A 16906-nucleotide genomic window follows, 5' to 3' on the forward strand; every position below is an offset into this window, starting at 1 on the left:
ATAGCATAACTGAGTTAATACCCTCAGAACAGGGCAATAACACTTACATAGCCGCAACAATTGACACAGATGACTTATTTTAATACTGATTTGACAGTCCATATTAGATACAGAGGCACCAAAGCAGGCCTCTATTCCCCAACACCTGGATGACAGGGGGAGAGAGTGATGGTAGTCAAAGTGAGGGGGCGGCATTTTTCAATTCTCGCCTAGGGCGGCAAAACACCTAGAAACGGCCCTGATGATATCTCAAGGGACACAGAACGCCAGGGGGTACAGCACTGATCACTTATCCCATGGGGAACCGATAAGAGGGGAAGATAAACATATTAAAGTATAGATGAGAAGATAGTCTGCTTTCTTTGCATAACATGACCCAGGCGCGGTGGGTTGACAATGTTTTTTTTCTTTTATTTGATTGACTGTTTGGTTAATAACTGTATCGCATTTGCATTAAACTGTATTTCCGAAAAAGGTGACACAATACGAAAAATCATAAGGAATGGAAGATGGACATTTGAATAAATGACATTATTGGGGCAGGGTAAGGCAAATATTTTGCCACCCTAATGGACATAGGTGTGCAGCTCACACGCAGTATACATCAGATAACATGTATGAATATAATATGCATAATGTATACTTGGCTGATATACAGAACTGGAACAGGTTACAAATTTAGGATGTATGGGCAAATATGCATGATGAAGCCCACTGCACCAGTTATGGTTACCTGCTCCCGTCTTTTATGTGTTCACTTTTACCCATATTTGAAAAATGCAAATAAAGACATTTAAAATAAATAAATAACAGAGAAGAGGTGCAAACAAATAAGGAGGAATACTATGAACACGAATTATTGGAAAAATATTTAAAAGTGTAAGTTCAAAACAAGCACATCATACAGATAAAATATATATAAGTCTGAGTTTTTTTATTAACAGCATAAAATGAAATCCAGTTGTTACAATAAAGAGGAAATTATTAGTGAAGGCAAAGAGATATTCTTTTAAGTGTGTCCTGAAATGGATCAGTTTTAGTACCTGAGGTCTCATCATCCTGCTCCCATTTGTACTGTGGGGTTGAATACATATCAATTTTCGTTGGTCCATTCTCCAAAGGAAGATTAGCATGCATGGTGTGGTAATCCACAGGAGTCCCATTAACCGTTACAACTAGCACCTATCAAAAATATATTCCTTTTAGCATATTTTGTATAAAACCTTTTGTAGATTAGAAAATGAATAGGCCATATATACGAAAGAAGAGTTATTAACTTTTTAAGTGCAAATCACATTTTAAATAATACCAATCAGAAACAGAAGCAGAGGAAAGTGCTTTCTTTTTTAAAAGTCTTGACATCTATTAACATATAGTCCAAAAATGTAAACTAGCTAGTCATATTATGCATTTGTAAAACACTTTTTCCCTATGTTAAACCGCAACGTGAACATATCTTCTAGTTTCAGGTTTTCTTTCAGAACATACTAAAATACCCTATAAAACCTAAATACAATAAGCTACTAAGTGACATTTCAGAAAACTTGAAAAATGAGAGGACGTATCTCAATCAAAATAGTGAAGTTAAGCAAGTGCCAAATAAAGCGGCTCATGCAATGGAAAGTGTGATTTGATCATCAGACAGAAATACTTCTAGAAACATGCATAGGTACAAACTACACTCAATAAAATCACGCATCGATTTTGAACAGCCACTGCAAAAGTTAGACTCAAGTGTACCGAACTTCGTCAACAGATTAGCAAAATGCAAGACAGCAATGATTTGCAAAGAATTGGTAAAGGACGACTTTATGGTTTTATGGGTCCCAGAAATACTTTTTCGTTTTTTTAAAGAAGCAAGCACTAATTGATTGAAAATAGACCACTACGTTGTGAATTTCAAACAAACATATTAGTGGTCTCTTATGGAAGGCTGTTTCCCGACGATCTCTCCTCTCAAAATGCTAAATGGGAGATAAAGTTGGGTATGACAGGATTGGACTTTTCCCAGGCTCTAGAATTGTCAAACACTGTTTCAATATCAGGAAGCTTACGCTCTCAATGTTACATGGCATTGTTCGACCTTTATTATACACCGGCTAAAATTTCTAAATGGGGAGGTAGAGGGGGGTCATCATTGTCCGAGATGTGGCCTAGTAGCGGCCAATGATGTACATATGTTTATTATATGTCCTAAACTCGCTAAGTTCCTTCGGGACGTAGAACTCTTTATTAATTCTAGACTTAACATTTCAGTTGTCTTATCACCAGAGCTTGTCATATTTGGTTGTGAGAGTAATTGTTTGCTAGAGAGAACAAGACATGCATCTGCCCTCCTGTTCATTACTATGTCTTTGGTACGGCTTTGTATAACTTCAGAGTGGATTAGTCAGATGCCCCCACCTTTGTAAATTGGAGAGCGAGGATTCTGGCTCTCTATAATTTGGAATCAGCAGTTTTTCATAAGTGGGGCAGAAGAAGGCGGTAGCTAGGCCAGAAGATCTGGCTCCTCTGGAGGAGTGGCTCAGAGACTAGATAACGGATTGAACTGTCTAACTTAATTTAATTTACTTTTAGGTTTATTCGTCTCTGGGCTTTTTTTATACTAAGGTGTATTTTTTTTAAGCTTTTCCTTTTCTCCTTCCCTTCTTTTTGTCTCACCTTCTTTTTCTTTTTTCACTCCTTCTTACAGATTCTATAGTGTATATCTTGTAAATATATAATGTGTAGCCATGATTTACTTTTTTATGGTTAAAATGTTGTTGTTGTATTCAAGCTTGAATAATAAAAAATAAAAAAAAGGAAGGCTGGATTGGGAGCTGGTACTGTTTATCACCTAAGCTACAAGTAATGGTTGAAAAACTTCTTTTGTGATATTTTTTCGTGCGCTCAGTGAATGGACTGTATATTGTTTGAACAATAAACATGTCTTGTACCTTCTTGAAGCAATGAATGAACTCCACGTTTTTTATGGAAAGAGGAATAGCATCCAGCCTATTACTAGCCATCTCTTTCGGGTCCCATGACAGCATGTGAATGAGAGATTGCTCAGGGCTATTTAAATGTGGAAGGACGACAACATTATGAAAAGGGATATTTAGTAGATGGATGAAACAATACGTGGCTGCGTTTTGGTTTGTCTTTAGCAAATTTGAAGGACACCACTTTTATAAAGAATCAGCAGTTTAATCTTATCCATGACAGTGCGCGCAAATTCCTGTGAAAGCCATTCCCATGGAAGGCTTTTCCCACTATTTGTGAGCTAAGTAAAATGGTCAAATACCAAGCCCTTGGAAATAAATGTTTGAATTTCCACTATTTTCTATTTGATGCTTTTATAAACGTCCTTATTCTGTGGCAGGGGCTTCCAACTTGGTAGCAGGATTTACACTCAATGGATAAGGGATAGGAAAAGTATCACATGAGCATTCCATAAGCAGTAAGGGCAGACTGACATGATATTTCACTCGCACATACATTCTCGCACGTGGATAGGCTTCTTTAACCGCATGCGCGCTAGCGGTTTTCCCGCTGCGCGCTGCGTTTTTTAAAAAAACGCGTTACATGGCGAGCTCAGCTCGTCATGAGCGTACGAGCGTCGTCACTCATGACGAGCTGAGCTCGTCATGAGCGCGGAAGGGGATAGAACAGGAAAATCAGCAATATTAGTGCTTAGATTTTTGGGAATGTAGTTTTTAGAAAATACCAAGAGGCCTCACTTAACTACGTATGGGACTTTGGTCATTATGTTAAAAAACAATTGCAAAATACATGTGCGGATCTGATTTACTTAACAAAGTTGTGAGAACGTGGTTTTTACTCCTGATTATTTTGACTTTTTGTGTGGCCTGAGACTGCTGTCTAGCTGTCAGCCACGTATGTCCTGTCAAAATGATGTGCCCTTCACCATCAGTGCAGTAGCCCTTGCTGCGGAGGGAATGATGTGACTGTTTATCTAGTGACAAGGCTCAGATTGTGATTAGTCACAATTTTGATAATTTACTCATTGTGAGGCAAAAATAAAATTTCTCAAATTCTTCAATTGTACTTTTTTGGTTTATTCCTTTGTTGCCCACAGCACTTGTATAAGGATTGCCTTCCTACTCAGGCCAACCTACCAAAACCAGCTTGAGTATGTGGCTTCTTATCTTTAGGAAATGGGGGGGGGGGGCTCGATGTCAGCTCAGTTGAAGAACGTTGCTTCTGTGCCCAAAAGTCCTTCAACCAGAGTCCCTACATATATTATTCAGTGCAATTGTGAATAGTAACTGAGCACGAAAATGTGAATGAAACCTGGATGCTGACCTCAAATTGGTACTTTTTATTTTCAAAAAACGAGTAGGAGGAGAGGAGGTGTGTTTGACAGCTGATAATTGGTGGATTGGTTGATTTGTGGTGGATCAAACTTAAACTTGAGCACTAGAGGGTGCAAGTCCTACGCTCTCAGCTAAGTTTACACTCCTTCAGGCACAATGCTCGCTTACACTGAGGGCCTAATTCACAAAGGTAAACTTACACTTTTGTGTGAGTTAATTTTTTTGGGGTATTCACTAACTGCATGTTTAATTTTACTAATAGCAAACTACACATATAAAAAGCTAGGAGAGGCTTATCCTTGTATGTGCTAAATCTCTGCCACAAGTGGAGAAGTGTGGCTCAGGGGTTAGAGGCGGCAGACCCGGAAGCTGAGATCGGCCCTGGACCAGGGTTCAATTCCCCGCCCCGACGGGGGTTGGGCTCAATAATTCCACGGACTCGATAATTCTCGCTCCGGTGCCTACTCGACTCACGGGTTCACACTCTGCGACTCTGGGCAATAGCTTGCTTAATCTCCACAACGGCCCCTCGCGGCGGGATGCCTGGCTTTCACCTTGTGGATACCCTGCCGGGGTATCTCACAGGGGAATACCAGGACGGGTTCCCTAAGCAAGCGCATAGATGCCTGCGATGTGGGCGATTTGCGCTATATAAATACATGCACACATTTACACACAAGTGTGGAGATTCCACAGTTGTAAAATCACTATTAGTAAAATTAAAATCACAGTTTAGGAATACCAATAAATAGTGAATTTACGCAAAAATGTAAATGTACCTTTGTCAATCAGGCCCTTTGGTCCACTATTTTATTGTAGTATTATTATTAGGGCTTCCGGTTTTATGGTATTTAATTTTTTTAACATTTCCATTTGCATTTATCCATATTCATTGTGGCCCATTTTATTGGTATTTATCCATATTTATTTTTATGTTTTGAAAATAAATTGAGTTGTTAAGGATATTTCCAGATTTACTTAACTGATAAACGTGCACTCCTACTTTAATGTCTGTCGCGTTTTAGCAAGTTAAGCAGGCAAATATAACAAAACACTACTCCAACAGGTAAATACTAGCATTATATACACATATACATTAACATATGCCTGTACATAACTGAATCTCATCCTATTTTCAAATCTCATGGTGTTTAGCAGTTTGTATGGAATTCATGTAGGACAAAGAGAATCACTCACAAGAAGCACCATTTTCTGTATTTTTAAGCTTTTAAAATAAATATATACAGTCTCATTCACTTTTTATTTCCTTTTTCTTCTTTTTCTTCCTTTTCCCCTTCCGCATTCTTTACCTTTTGATACTTATTGTGCTACCCTAATCTATTATACTTATTGATGATGATGTTTACCATTTCATTTTTGTACTACCAATTTTGTTTCTCCTAATAAAATTCTACTTGAACTTAAAATAAATATATACAGTAAATAGATTGTGTTCTATCTGTATTTATCTGAAAAAATCAGTAAATACTAAAAACTGGAAGCCCTAATTATTATAGATTTGCAATATTCCAAAGCACTTAAAAGCAATCATCAAGGGACATGTTAGTGCTACAAGGAAGACATAAAAAACAATGACAGTGTGAGTGCAGTATGTCAGAGACTATCGCTTTTTATCACACCATGAGGCACCATAACAATGAACCTCTACGCATACTCCTGAATTATTGATTGCCTCTGTGTGACACTCTTTGCTTGTAAAGGCATGAGATAAATGAAAGGCGATGAATTTAGAGAGAGCCAAGGAGGACAGTGGTGAAATTATATGTGTCCTTAAATGCTGATACCACTCCATAAAAAGGGGGGGGAAATAAATAAAGAGAAATAAAGTAACAATGTGAAGCTCGTGAAAATCATACTCATAATAACACTTTTGCTTATGAAAGTTTAAGAGAGTTTGTGAAACACCAGTGGATGCAGGTGATATTATTCTTTACATCAACCATCCCAATATTCAACATGCATCAGTAAACAAGGATTAAAAGACATATGTTCATATACTAACATCAGATGACTTGTATTCATCCTGCGTCATTGACATAGACAGAAGCTGCAAAAAGCAAGGCAAGGAGAGGTTATTAATCAGCAAGGCAGAAGCAATATATGTCACCGAACAATCATTATGCAGACGCCAATCGACAGCACGAATCATAATCCTAACAGTAAATCAAGCAGGACCCGTCACCGGATTAAAAAGTTCGCGTCAGGCAAAACAAGCAGTTGCCTATTGTGCCTTGGCAAAGAGCCCTTTGTTTTAGCTGAACGCCACTAGCAGATGCATATTGAATACAGAAGCAACATATTCAGACTAACATTGGAAAACATATTTTCCCGGCAGACAATATGTCACAGAGGGTACATTGGGAATCCGAAATGCGACTTAAAGAATCGTTCACAAAGCACTCATGAGTTACATATATTTTGTTACCTGTTCAATTCAGGGTAGAAGTAAGAGTTTCAATGTGTATTTAAAGCCATATTTTCCAGATTAAATTGTGAAAGGCGGGGTAAAACAACATGGAATGTTAATGCACCTACTGCAGCGATATATGTCACACGTGACTTGAATGTTCCTGCTTAAATAGGGATTCCTCAGGATTTTAATGTTTTAGGATTCATAACACCTGTTGTGGTAATGTGATGATGTCAGTAAGATTGCTCAGTGGTCTCAGCACATGCAGTAATGATCCAAGTTATCCAAGTTCCAGCTTCAGCTCAGAGAGTTGACTCTTCTGGAGTACGTCTACTTTTCATTCTTTTGAGGTTGATAAAAAAAGAGTACCAGTGAGTGTCACCTATGTTATATTAATCATTAGAGGCAATTCTTTTTGCGAAGAATGGGGTCGATTATGATGGCGGGCGGGCCTGCGTCCGTCCGCCACCTCTGAGGTGGAAGGACCGTGCACAGGGGCAGCGGCGTTCCCTCCGTAGGAATTAGGATGTGACTGCCACCCTGGTGGTCACATCCCGTATATTTAACATTGCCGCAAAGTTAAAAATGCATGCTGTACATTTGCATGCACAAAGCGGCAGGCACCGCGCGGTGCCTGCCACATTGTGCATGCAACTGCAGGGGGGTACCATAGGTACCCCCCATGTGCACCCCCCACCCCCCCTTCACCCTGGGGGCCCACAACGGGCCCCCAAAGAAAAGACCGTATGCCTTTCCACGGCGGCAATGCCGTCGTGGAAAGGCATTGGACCGCCAGCATCATAATATGGGTGGCGGTGTCTCGCAGACACCTCCACCATATGTGAGCACTTTTTCCGCCGGTCGCGAATGCGACCGGCGGAAAGGCGGCGGACGGTCTTGCCGTCCGCCGCGGACCCCCCAGCCATCCTAATGTGGCAGGGGTCATTTCAGGGAGAATGGCGGACGGATTCCCCCCGCCAGCCCTGCAGAGGCAATCCGTCCACCATCATAATTGACCCCTATGTTTTTATACTGTACATTTGGTTATCCGTTTTTTCTCACTTAGGTATTTCAATTCCATGTAAAAGGGTGTTGGGAGATGACCCACTTCCCTCCACACCTTGTAAGTGGATCTAATCCAGCCCTTTCCTAAAGCAAATCTCTAATCATTAATTTCCCGGGTGATTGCCATGAAATCACACATACGCAGATGTTTAACTACACCTTGATCACTCCCCTCAGTTTTGACACCTTGAGTGGGTTTCTGCACATAGTTATCAGTATATTTATGTACTAGTAAATCCAATTATGCCTGCTAAATATCATTTTGTGGATAGCTAAAGTACAAATGTAGTTTATTTTAGCCATAAACATATACTTATATTTGAATATGGCTATATTAATAGGATCAATGGTGACCCAATGACAAAGGGTCTAATTTTTTTATTTGTTTATTTAAATGTTTTATTTAACACCTTGCGTGCTGCCGTCGGCCGTTTAACGTCGCGCGCACTACCTTCCTAGTGCTGCGCACGTTCAACGGCCGACGCGGCCCCGCCTGCGCAAGGAAACACCCGCACCGCGGCGGAATTACTGCCGCGGTTAACGGGTTAAGGAGTTTTATATAGCGCTTGCAAGACCCGAGGGAATCAGAGCACTTCTAGACAAGGTCGAGTGGGATAGGATAGATTACAAAAAACAGACTCATTGGATGACCGGTTACAATAGAATGAGGCATTTTACAGACATATGAATAGACAAGGTCAGGTTGGAGAGAATAGAGTGAAAGATACAGTTTATTTGAAGGTCAGGTCACAGTATCTAGTTGGGAGGGGGTATACATAAAGTAAGCAATATGCAGAAAAGAGCCAAGTTGAGAGCTAGGTGTTGGAGTCCAATAGTTGAAGTGTCGGTTGAGGAGAGTATCCTTTACTTGTCTTTTGAAGCTTACAAAGGAGGGATTTATTCTGATATGAATTGGGATTGAAATCCGGGTTTTGTGGGCTTTGCCTGAAAAGGAGGGTCAAAGGGCTATTTGTTTGTGTTTTTTTGGTGGGGTGAGAAGCATCCTCAGAGTCCTTGATTGGTCTGCCTGTACTAGTTTGGAGGCAAGAAACGTTGATTTCCCGGTGTGCAGGACGTTGTGAGTGACACAGGCCATTTTGAAGCCATTTTGAAGCAGCAGTGGACTTCGATCCGGAGCCATCTGAGATTTTTTGGGGAGAGGGAGGTGTGGTCGTGTTTTTTGCTCCAGTGACCATCCTTGCTGCTACATTTAATATGGCTCTAAATGGGGCCAGGTGAGACTTTGCTGTGCCATTGAAAGTGATATTCCTGTAATCCAGTCTAGACAGTACCATTACTTGGGTGGCAAATTTTAGGTTGTTACGGAGGAGGAAGGGCTTGATTTTGTGTAGGTGTTTTAGGTTGTGGAAGGCACTCTTGTGCAGTTCTTTATGTGTTGGCTTATGCTCAGGCTTTGGTCAAGGGAGATCCTCAGAGATCTGACGCATTCAGGTAACATCAGTTTGCAGTTCAGCGCATCAATGGTGTTTATCAATTCTTGGACCTGGGAGGTTTGATCATTATTGGATAGAAGTAAGATTTATGTCTTGTCTTGGTTGCACTTCAGGTGGTTGGTTGAGAGACAGTTTTTAATTTCTTTGTGTTTAGTCTTTGTATGTCTTCAAGTGTGTATATTTTTAGTTAAATCTATGTGTCATCTGCCTAGAGGTGGTTGAGGATACTTGATTGGTTGAGAATGGTGGTAAAGGGTTCCATGTATATATATTGAAGAGTATGGGAGAAAGGACTGAGTCTTGGGGACACTTCTGGCTATTGTGAACATGTCTGAGGAAGAGTTGTTAATTTTTATTTGTTGGGAGTGATTATGAAAATAGGAGGAGAACCCTTCCAGGAAAAGGCCTTCGGCTCCAATTCTTTTTTTGTGAAAACCTAGAGGCAGCTTATAACTGAATGTGTCAAAGGCCGCTGATACGTCTAGGAGGATGAGTAAGAATCAAGTGTCTGAGTCTAGTGCCTTGTATGTCGTTGGTTCTGTTCAGTAGAGATGTTTCCATGCTATATCCCTTTCTGAATCCAGATTGTAGTGACTCGAGAAGAGTAGCAGAGACAATGTGAAGGTTGAATTGGGGGAGATCACATATCTTAAGTATTTTAGCCAGGAAAGGGAAAGTTGGAAATGGGTCTGAAGTTGTAGGGGTCATCTGGGTCAGCACTTGGTTTCTTAAGCAAGGGAGTTACTTGTCCTAATTTGATGCAATCAGGCATCGACTGATTGCTCAGACAGCTGTTGACTATCTTGATCCTGAGTGGTGTTTTGGCATGGATGAGTCTCTTTGCCAAGGAGGCCAGAAGAGGATCTGCTAGGTGAGAGGAAGGCTTGGAATTCACAATCATTTCTGAGATGTCTTACTCTGAGAGCGAGTAGAATGTTCTCCAGGTCCTGTGAGCTAAGGGAGATTCTGCATTGGTATTATCTCCAACAGGATCCGTGTGTTAGGTAACCCCATGCAAGTTCAGTGAGGAAACTGGGGCATTGATTTCTTACATATTGAGAGAAGGGTTTACGGTGGATGTTAAAGCATGTAGGTCTAGGGATAGTTCAATCTTCGAGATTTTGTCATTGCAGAATTACACAAAATTATTGCAGTGTTCTTTGGAGACATGGGGGTTTTGATTAAGCAGATTTGAGGCTTGTTGTTTAATGATGTTGAACAGTTCTTTGGGGCAATGTTTGCTTTTGTGGAAGAATGGGCTTTTTAAGTTTCAAGGGAGATAGTTGGTCTAGGATGGTTGACATTGTAGATTTATAGTGGGATGTAAAGTCATCTGCTGCGACGTTGCCAGTTGGGGGGAAAGAAGAGTTATCATTCTGTCTTCCATGTCGTTCATGGGAATCTGTTGCGGGTCAATGTGTGAATAGGGGGCAGTTCCATTTGGTTGAGGTGGAACAGAATGATGTGATGGTCTGACCAGTCGAGTGGAAGGAAGTTGTCAATGCCCACTGCTTCGTTGCTGGCTATGATGGCATCCAGGGTTGTGCCTCCAGCTGAGCAAGGTCTTTGCTGGGAAGGAGACTGTTTAGGTATTGTATAAGTTAAACTTTCTCATCATTCTAGTGCAGATTGAAATGTCCTAGGAATAATTTGTTGTTGTTGGCAAGTGAGCACTGTGCTTTAATTTCTGAAAGGTGTTCTCCAAAGCTGAGCGCATTGCCTGGTGAGTGATAAGGGATGTGGCATTTCATTGTTTTATTAGTCTTCGTTTTTAGGTTCATTCTGATATGTTCAAATGGGGGGTAGGAATAGGTGTATGTTTCTGCCATGTGGATGTTGCTCTTATGGATAACAGCTATGCAACCCCGCTGCCATTCTCCCTGTCTTGCTTGATGATGGAGAAGCTGGGAGGGACTAGTAGGTCAAGGATGAGATAGGAGGTGTCATTTAGCCATGTTTCTGTGATAAATGCGATGCCAATGTCATGGTTACAGATGGTTTCAGCTAGGTCGATTGCATGTTTAGTCGCCAATCTGCAGTTCATGAGCATGCATTTAATGTTACTGCTGGTGTTGGGCTTCTGAGGGGGTGATTGATTCAAGGGGGACCTTGATGAGGTAAGTGGGAGGTCTGTCAGTTTTTGAAGGGCTGATACCCTCCCAATTCCTGTAATCACCTGTATCATGGAGGTGGGGTTGACTTGGGTGGGAGATAGGTCATAGGTTTTGGCTACGGCTGTTGCTTCCTTCAGCGACATCCTGTGGGTTGATCATTTCAGCCTATGTGCTAGGCTGCAGAGAGGGGTTGTGCACCAGCTGTGAAGTCAGCTTCTGGACAGTCATGTGTGTTGTTTTGAGGTATGGAAGGAGGGGAGGAGTGGGCTTTGGGCCAGTTCAGGAAACAATTTGAGGATCAATAGGATATTGTTAATGCCCCGTGTTACCATGTTGAATTGGTTATCCATGTGGGTTAGTCGTTGCTTTAGATCAGTTATGGGCCTAGGCATTTCGGACACGGAGGATATAATTTAGTGAGGGAAGAGTGGAACTGCTGCGAGATTCGGGTGGCAGCGCCACTTGGTCTGCGTTCTGCAAGGGGTAGGTGTGAGATGGGAGGTGGTGTAGGTGTGGGTTAAGTTGGATTAGTATTTGAGTTGTGGGTATTGATAAGAGGTGGTCTGCTCTTCCAGGTCGGCTCAGCTGGATTGCTGATCGCTGGTAGGTGAGGGGATGCAATGTGCTCCAGAGGGGTGTTGTGGGCAGGTTCCTTTCTGGTGGAGGAGGGGGCAGAGAGAGTTATAGTGGAGGAGCTGGAGTTGGGATGAATTGCGGGACTTGAGTGTTTACTACCCTGTGTCAAACCCTGAGGTGGAGGTTGGGTCGGGAGTGGGTGGTTGGTCTTGAGGTGAAAGTTGTTCTTTAGAGTCATGAAAATGGAGTCGAAGTAACGTAGGTTATTATCTTGGATCATGATACTTACGTTCCTGTAGATGGTTATGATGGTTTTGCCTTTGAAGGTGGGAGAGTTAGTGATCGTCAGTTTTCAGCCATATAGGATGTTGGTGGATTTTGAAATATTGAGGAGGTTATTAGGGTTCTGCATCATTTCGCCATTCAAGGTGTGTGGAAGATCAATCAGTTTCTTTAGCCCTATGGAAATGCTGAGGTAGATATCAGCTATTAGTGTTTCAGAGTGTTGCTTGATCAGTTTGTGTTTGAGGTTTTTGGTGACATTAGCTGAGAGATTCGGGGGTAGGTTATGGAGAAGAAGTTTGCTGCATGGGATTTCAGGTTGCTTGTTAGACTTGAGGTAGAGGATGCTGTGGGAGAGAGCATTTTTGTCTCTTCGTAGATCTTGGTAGATAAAAAGTAGTCTTCATTTGTGTTTCAGCAAGAAAAAATATCTGACGCTTCATGGTTGTTTTTTAAGATATGGAGCCCAAGAAGTTCCCTATTTGGATCATGGGGAGGTGAGGGTGTGATAACAATAGGGTTAATATTAGTGTGTAGTTGGAACATCTACTGTTCTTGGCATTTAGTCGGTTGGCGAGTGCCCGGTTCAAGATGGCTGCTACTTTACAAGTGTTAGTCTTCTTTTTAATGTTATGCTTAATCCAAGAAGACTGCCCAATCCAAGATGGGTGCAGATCTTGGTGATTTCCGTGTCTGCTTTTAAAGGTGTTTAGTTGGTTGGAGGGCGATTGCCCTCTCTAAGATTGCTGTTTCAGTACTCTGTTGTAGCCATTGTGTCAGTCATTTCAATAATGGATTCAGTATGCCTTCTCTCCCGTTGCTGCCCCCTAATGGAAGTTGTCATGATGGCCCCCTAGCAAGTGGGGAGGGTGAGTCCCCAAACCCCAGCCAATGTTTGTTTATATAGCGCAAACTCGACCCAAAGGAAGTTTTGTGATTTACATGAGCACCAGTTACGTTACACAAGGGCAAATTCATTGGTGTGCAGCGGGGTCCAGCGCCAGAAAATTGGCAGAATCAGGAGGCTCGTTGGGTAAGTTTTACAAGGGAGCAAAGTAATTTCCAAGGCGCTATGCACAGCGAATGTGAAGATTCTGATTTAAAAGGGGGCTGTGAGGTAGACCGGGATTGTGGCACTGTTTTGATCGGGCCACCGCAAGGAGCTGGGGAGGAATATCAGGGGTCTTGCAGTGTGCACCGGTAATCCCCAGGTGCACTGCTCAGATGGATCCTTCCATTGATCCTGTTTCTACGGGACTGAGTGGTGGACCTTGCTGGGCAAATCTCCAGATGAGGTCAGTGGTAGCCCCTGATCGCTTTGCTTGTGAGCCAAGTACTGGGAGCGGAGCCGGCTCTAAACAGGGACTAAATCACGGCTCAGTTCGAGGACATTGAGGGGCCCTTGATCCCCATCTACGCTGGACTTGGTTAGTACCTGGGTCGGGGTGCTCAGCAGTGCCTTGAAATGTTGCAGAGGGTATATCCGCCCCATCTCTGATATGAGGGGTCCATAGTATTTGGGAGCTGATCGTCGGTTGAGGCAGGGGAGGCACTCACCTCTATCCGCACGGCTGGGGTAATGGGACAGTAGGCACCCTCACAACTAGTGGTGGCAGGGCAGAGTGGGGTATTGGATGGTGGGATTCAGATCCTCCTGGTTTGTGTATCCTTGTGTGTCAATTTCGGTTTGTTCTGGTGGGGGATGAATAGGGTACAACAGCGATTTTCACTGATACTGATCCCTGCCATCGGGTAGCACAAGGAGCAACTCCTGTTTCGTCGTGCCATCTTGTATCTTGTATATTGTTACAACCATCTTATGATGGCTGTATGACATTATAATGAATGCCTTTAACATGAATGGCTTTACCATTCAATGCCTTTACCACGCATTGCATTTACCACAGATATTCCTTTACCACACTTACCTTTACAATAAAATGGTAAGTATATATCAGGTAAGTGAAACCCATATATGTGTGTGTGTATATATATATTTTTTTCATATATATATATATATATATATATGTATATATATATATATATATTCTCTGCCCGCTGCTTTGCTTTTTCTACATGTTTTTCTGCCCTCAGTTTTGCCTTTCGGCTCATTTTCTGCCATCTGTTTTGCCTTTCCTGCTCGGTTTTCGTCCCTATTATTCGCCTTTGCATATTGTTTTTCAGCCCTCTATTTTGCCTTTCCTGCTGGTTTTTCTGTCCCCTCTTTTGTCTTCTTATGCTCTGTTTTGCCTTTCTGCTCATTTTTCTGCCCCTGTTTTGCCTTTTCTGCTCGTTTTTCCGCCCTCTCTTTTGTCTTTTCCTGCTTGTTTCTTCCCTCTTCCTGCTGTTTCCTCAAGACCTGGATTTTCGATGGAGTCCTCACACCCCGGCGCCCAGATCCACTAGTTGTGATTGCACAGATTTACTAATATAAGCTTCGCCCACATGCATAGTTGGTTCCTGCCCACTGCTCAAGGATTTCTTGGGGAATACCGCCCGGTTGCCTGTCACTGCCAAGTTTGTTGTTTTCATCGTATGTTTTTGTTCTGTGCATAATTCACTCCTATGGGAGCTGCCCTGTTTGTTGTGCATAGCGATGTATGCTTTGCAATGTAAATCTGGAGTCGAGCACGGGTAGAAAAATTGAGACTGCTGTAACAACCGGCACCAACAACCTGTTATGCATGTGATTCTAATCCCACTGCTTGGGGATCCTGTGGGACAATATGTGCAATTTTGAATTGAAGACAAGTTAAAACATTTTTTTTAACTCAGCAGCCGGGAGAGTCTTGGCAGAAGGCGCCTGAGGTCTTGAAACATTAAAGGCATGATCGGTTCTACTTGTCCCTCGCTAATCTATTGCCTTTCTCTATGTTTGACTGAAATAATTTATTCCAAAAACTTTATGCACTGGGTTGCACATAATGCAATGACTGACACGCTGTCAGACATGGGAATTTGATAACATCATTTCCAGTAGCTCTACAGTGAGGCATTAAAACAAGAGTAAAAGTCATGCCTAGTGTTTTCAATTGAACAACTTAGTTTTACATCTAGTTTTATATTAGAGCTGATTACAATCTGAGGTCAAATTGCGCGAGCTTGCTAGGATTTTCAGCTGCTGTACCACCAGCCGTTCAGTTGTGTCATTAAGGAGTGCAGATACTCTAAACAGTGTGTAAACAGGATTAAAAGTCATTTGTGCCCTTCATTCAAAATAATGTTGAAAATCTTAGTTACTTACTTGAATGAAGTCTTTGCCAGCTGGGCACAAATGTTTAGTGCGCTAGGGAGTCTTAGAATCCAATTTAGCAACAGACCCTAAGAAATACATTTACAAACATTTTTGCATACACTGCTAACAAAGTAACCTGATGGCAGATATTTCCATATTCTGATTGAGCGATTAGGATTCGGGGCATTGGTATCCTATATATTTACTCCTGTAGACATGACTGGCATAAATCTTCAAACGGAAAAGGAAAGAAGTGTTTGGGAGGGGGTATTTCTCCGACCACCGAACCATCGACAAACTCCAAAGATTGTAAATTTTCACAGACACTTTGCATGTCTTTAACCTGCTCAGGAACTAAATAAGTGCCTTTTTAGTGCGGGAAAGGAAATGGTAAACCCCTGTATTTTGTGCTTATGTGGGTCATGGACTTTAACCCTATGGATAATAAAAAGGGTAAAAAATGTGCCTTGTTGGCAATCCACTGGACCAGGCATAACAGTCCACGAACAATCCAGGAAACCTATAATTTTATTAAATGTATGCACTGATGTCAGTTCTTAAAAAGTACAAAATGTACACATATATCAACATTGCCAAGATCAACACATTTTTTAAGAATCGTGTCTGAAAAACAGCCATATGTGTCTGTAAAGAGTTTAGGTCACACCAAACTGTTATTGTATTTCTGTATAGCTAACATCCTAAATTTTACTTTTCGTAACCATCTTTGTTGGTTTTCCAGCAAAACGATCAAGATTCATTACCAACTTAAGCCCTATTGGAAGATATTCTCGAGCCAGTTGGGATGCTTTATTTTAAATATGATGTATAGATATAATATGTAGAGTTTTTTTTAGCATAGTTGAAAATGTATTACTACTGCCTTCAGTTTCTTTTGCTTCCAGCGCACATTCCTTGAATGGAATACTGATCTTGTTTGTGTGCTATGTGAGGTGACTCCTCTTAGTCTTCTTGTTTGATGCATCTGCAACTAGATACTTGTATTTGATTGTGAACGATTTATCTGCAAACACTGTTTGGCGTTGCATCTTGTACCAATAGCACAACAGCATGAGTGCTTTAGAAACCAGATATACTTTTTGTACACTACAAGTCAATACAACGAAGATCATCTTTCCTCCTTAAGGACCATAATGGGCTCTGTATAAAAATGTACAAGTGGATACTCTTTCAACCATAAGAGTTCCTAAAGGTATACTTAATGAAGGCACTAGATCCATCCTAGGAAAATGTAATTATGCAGAGGTTGTGATATCTTTTTATTAGATCAAGTTATGAATTACAAAAAGAGAGTGCATTAATTTCCCCGGGGACTCTGACGTATTCTGCTGGTTCACTGAATGAAGTAGGCATCCATCGCTTTTTTTTTTTTTTTTTAGAAGAAGGCCATATTTTTCTTATGCTGCCTTCTA

General features: G+C 41.5%; 1 protein-coding gene across 2 annotated transcripts in view; it reads right to left on the bottom strand.

Annotated features, from left to right (window-relative positions):
* PIEZO2 (piezo type mechanosensitive ion channel component 2) overlaps nt 1–16906 on the bottom strand; it is a 1179452-nt gene that overhangs the window by 410493 nt on the left and 752053 nt on the right. For both annotated transcript variants that reach the window (XM_078688152.1, XM_078688151.1), the window contains exons 10-11: nt 6340–6384; nt 1044–1182 (exon numbers count right to left, since the gene is read on the bottom strand). In XM_078688152.1, the coding sequence (XP_078544278.1) occupies nt 1044–1182; nt 6340–6384 (184 nt within the window). The remainder of the gene's footprint in view (nt 1–1043; nt 1183–6339; nt 6385–16906) is intronic.

This window comes from Lissotriton helveticus, chromosome 4_1 (assembly GCF_964261635.1).
Source record: "Lissotriton helveticus chromosome 4_1, aLisHel1.1, whole genome shotgun sequence".
Lineage (NCBI taxonomy): Eukaryota > Metazoa > Chordata > Amphibia > Caudata > Salamandridae > Lissotriton > Lissotriton helveticus.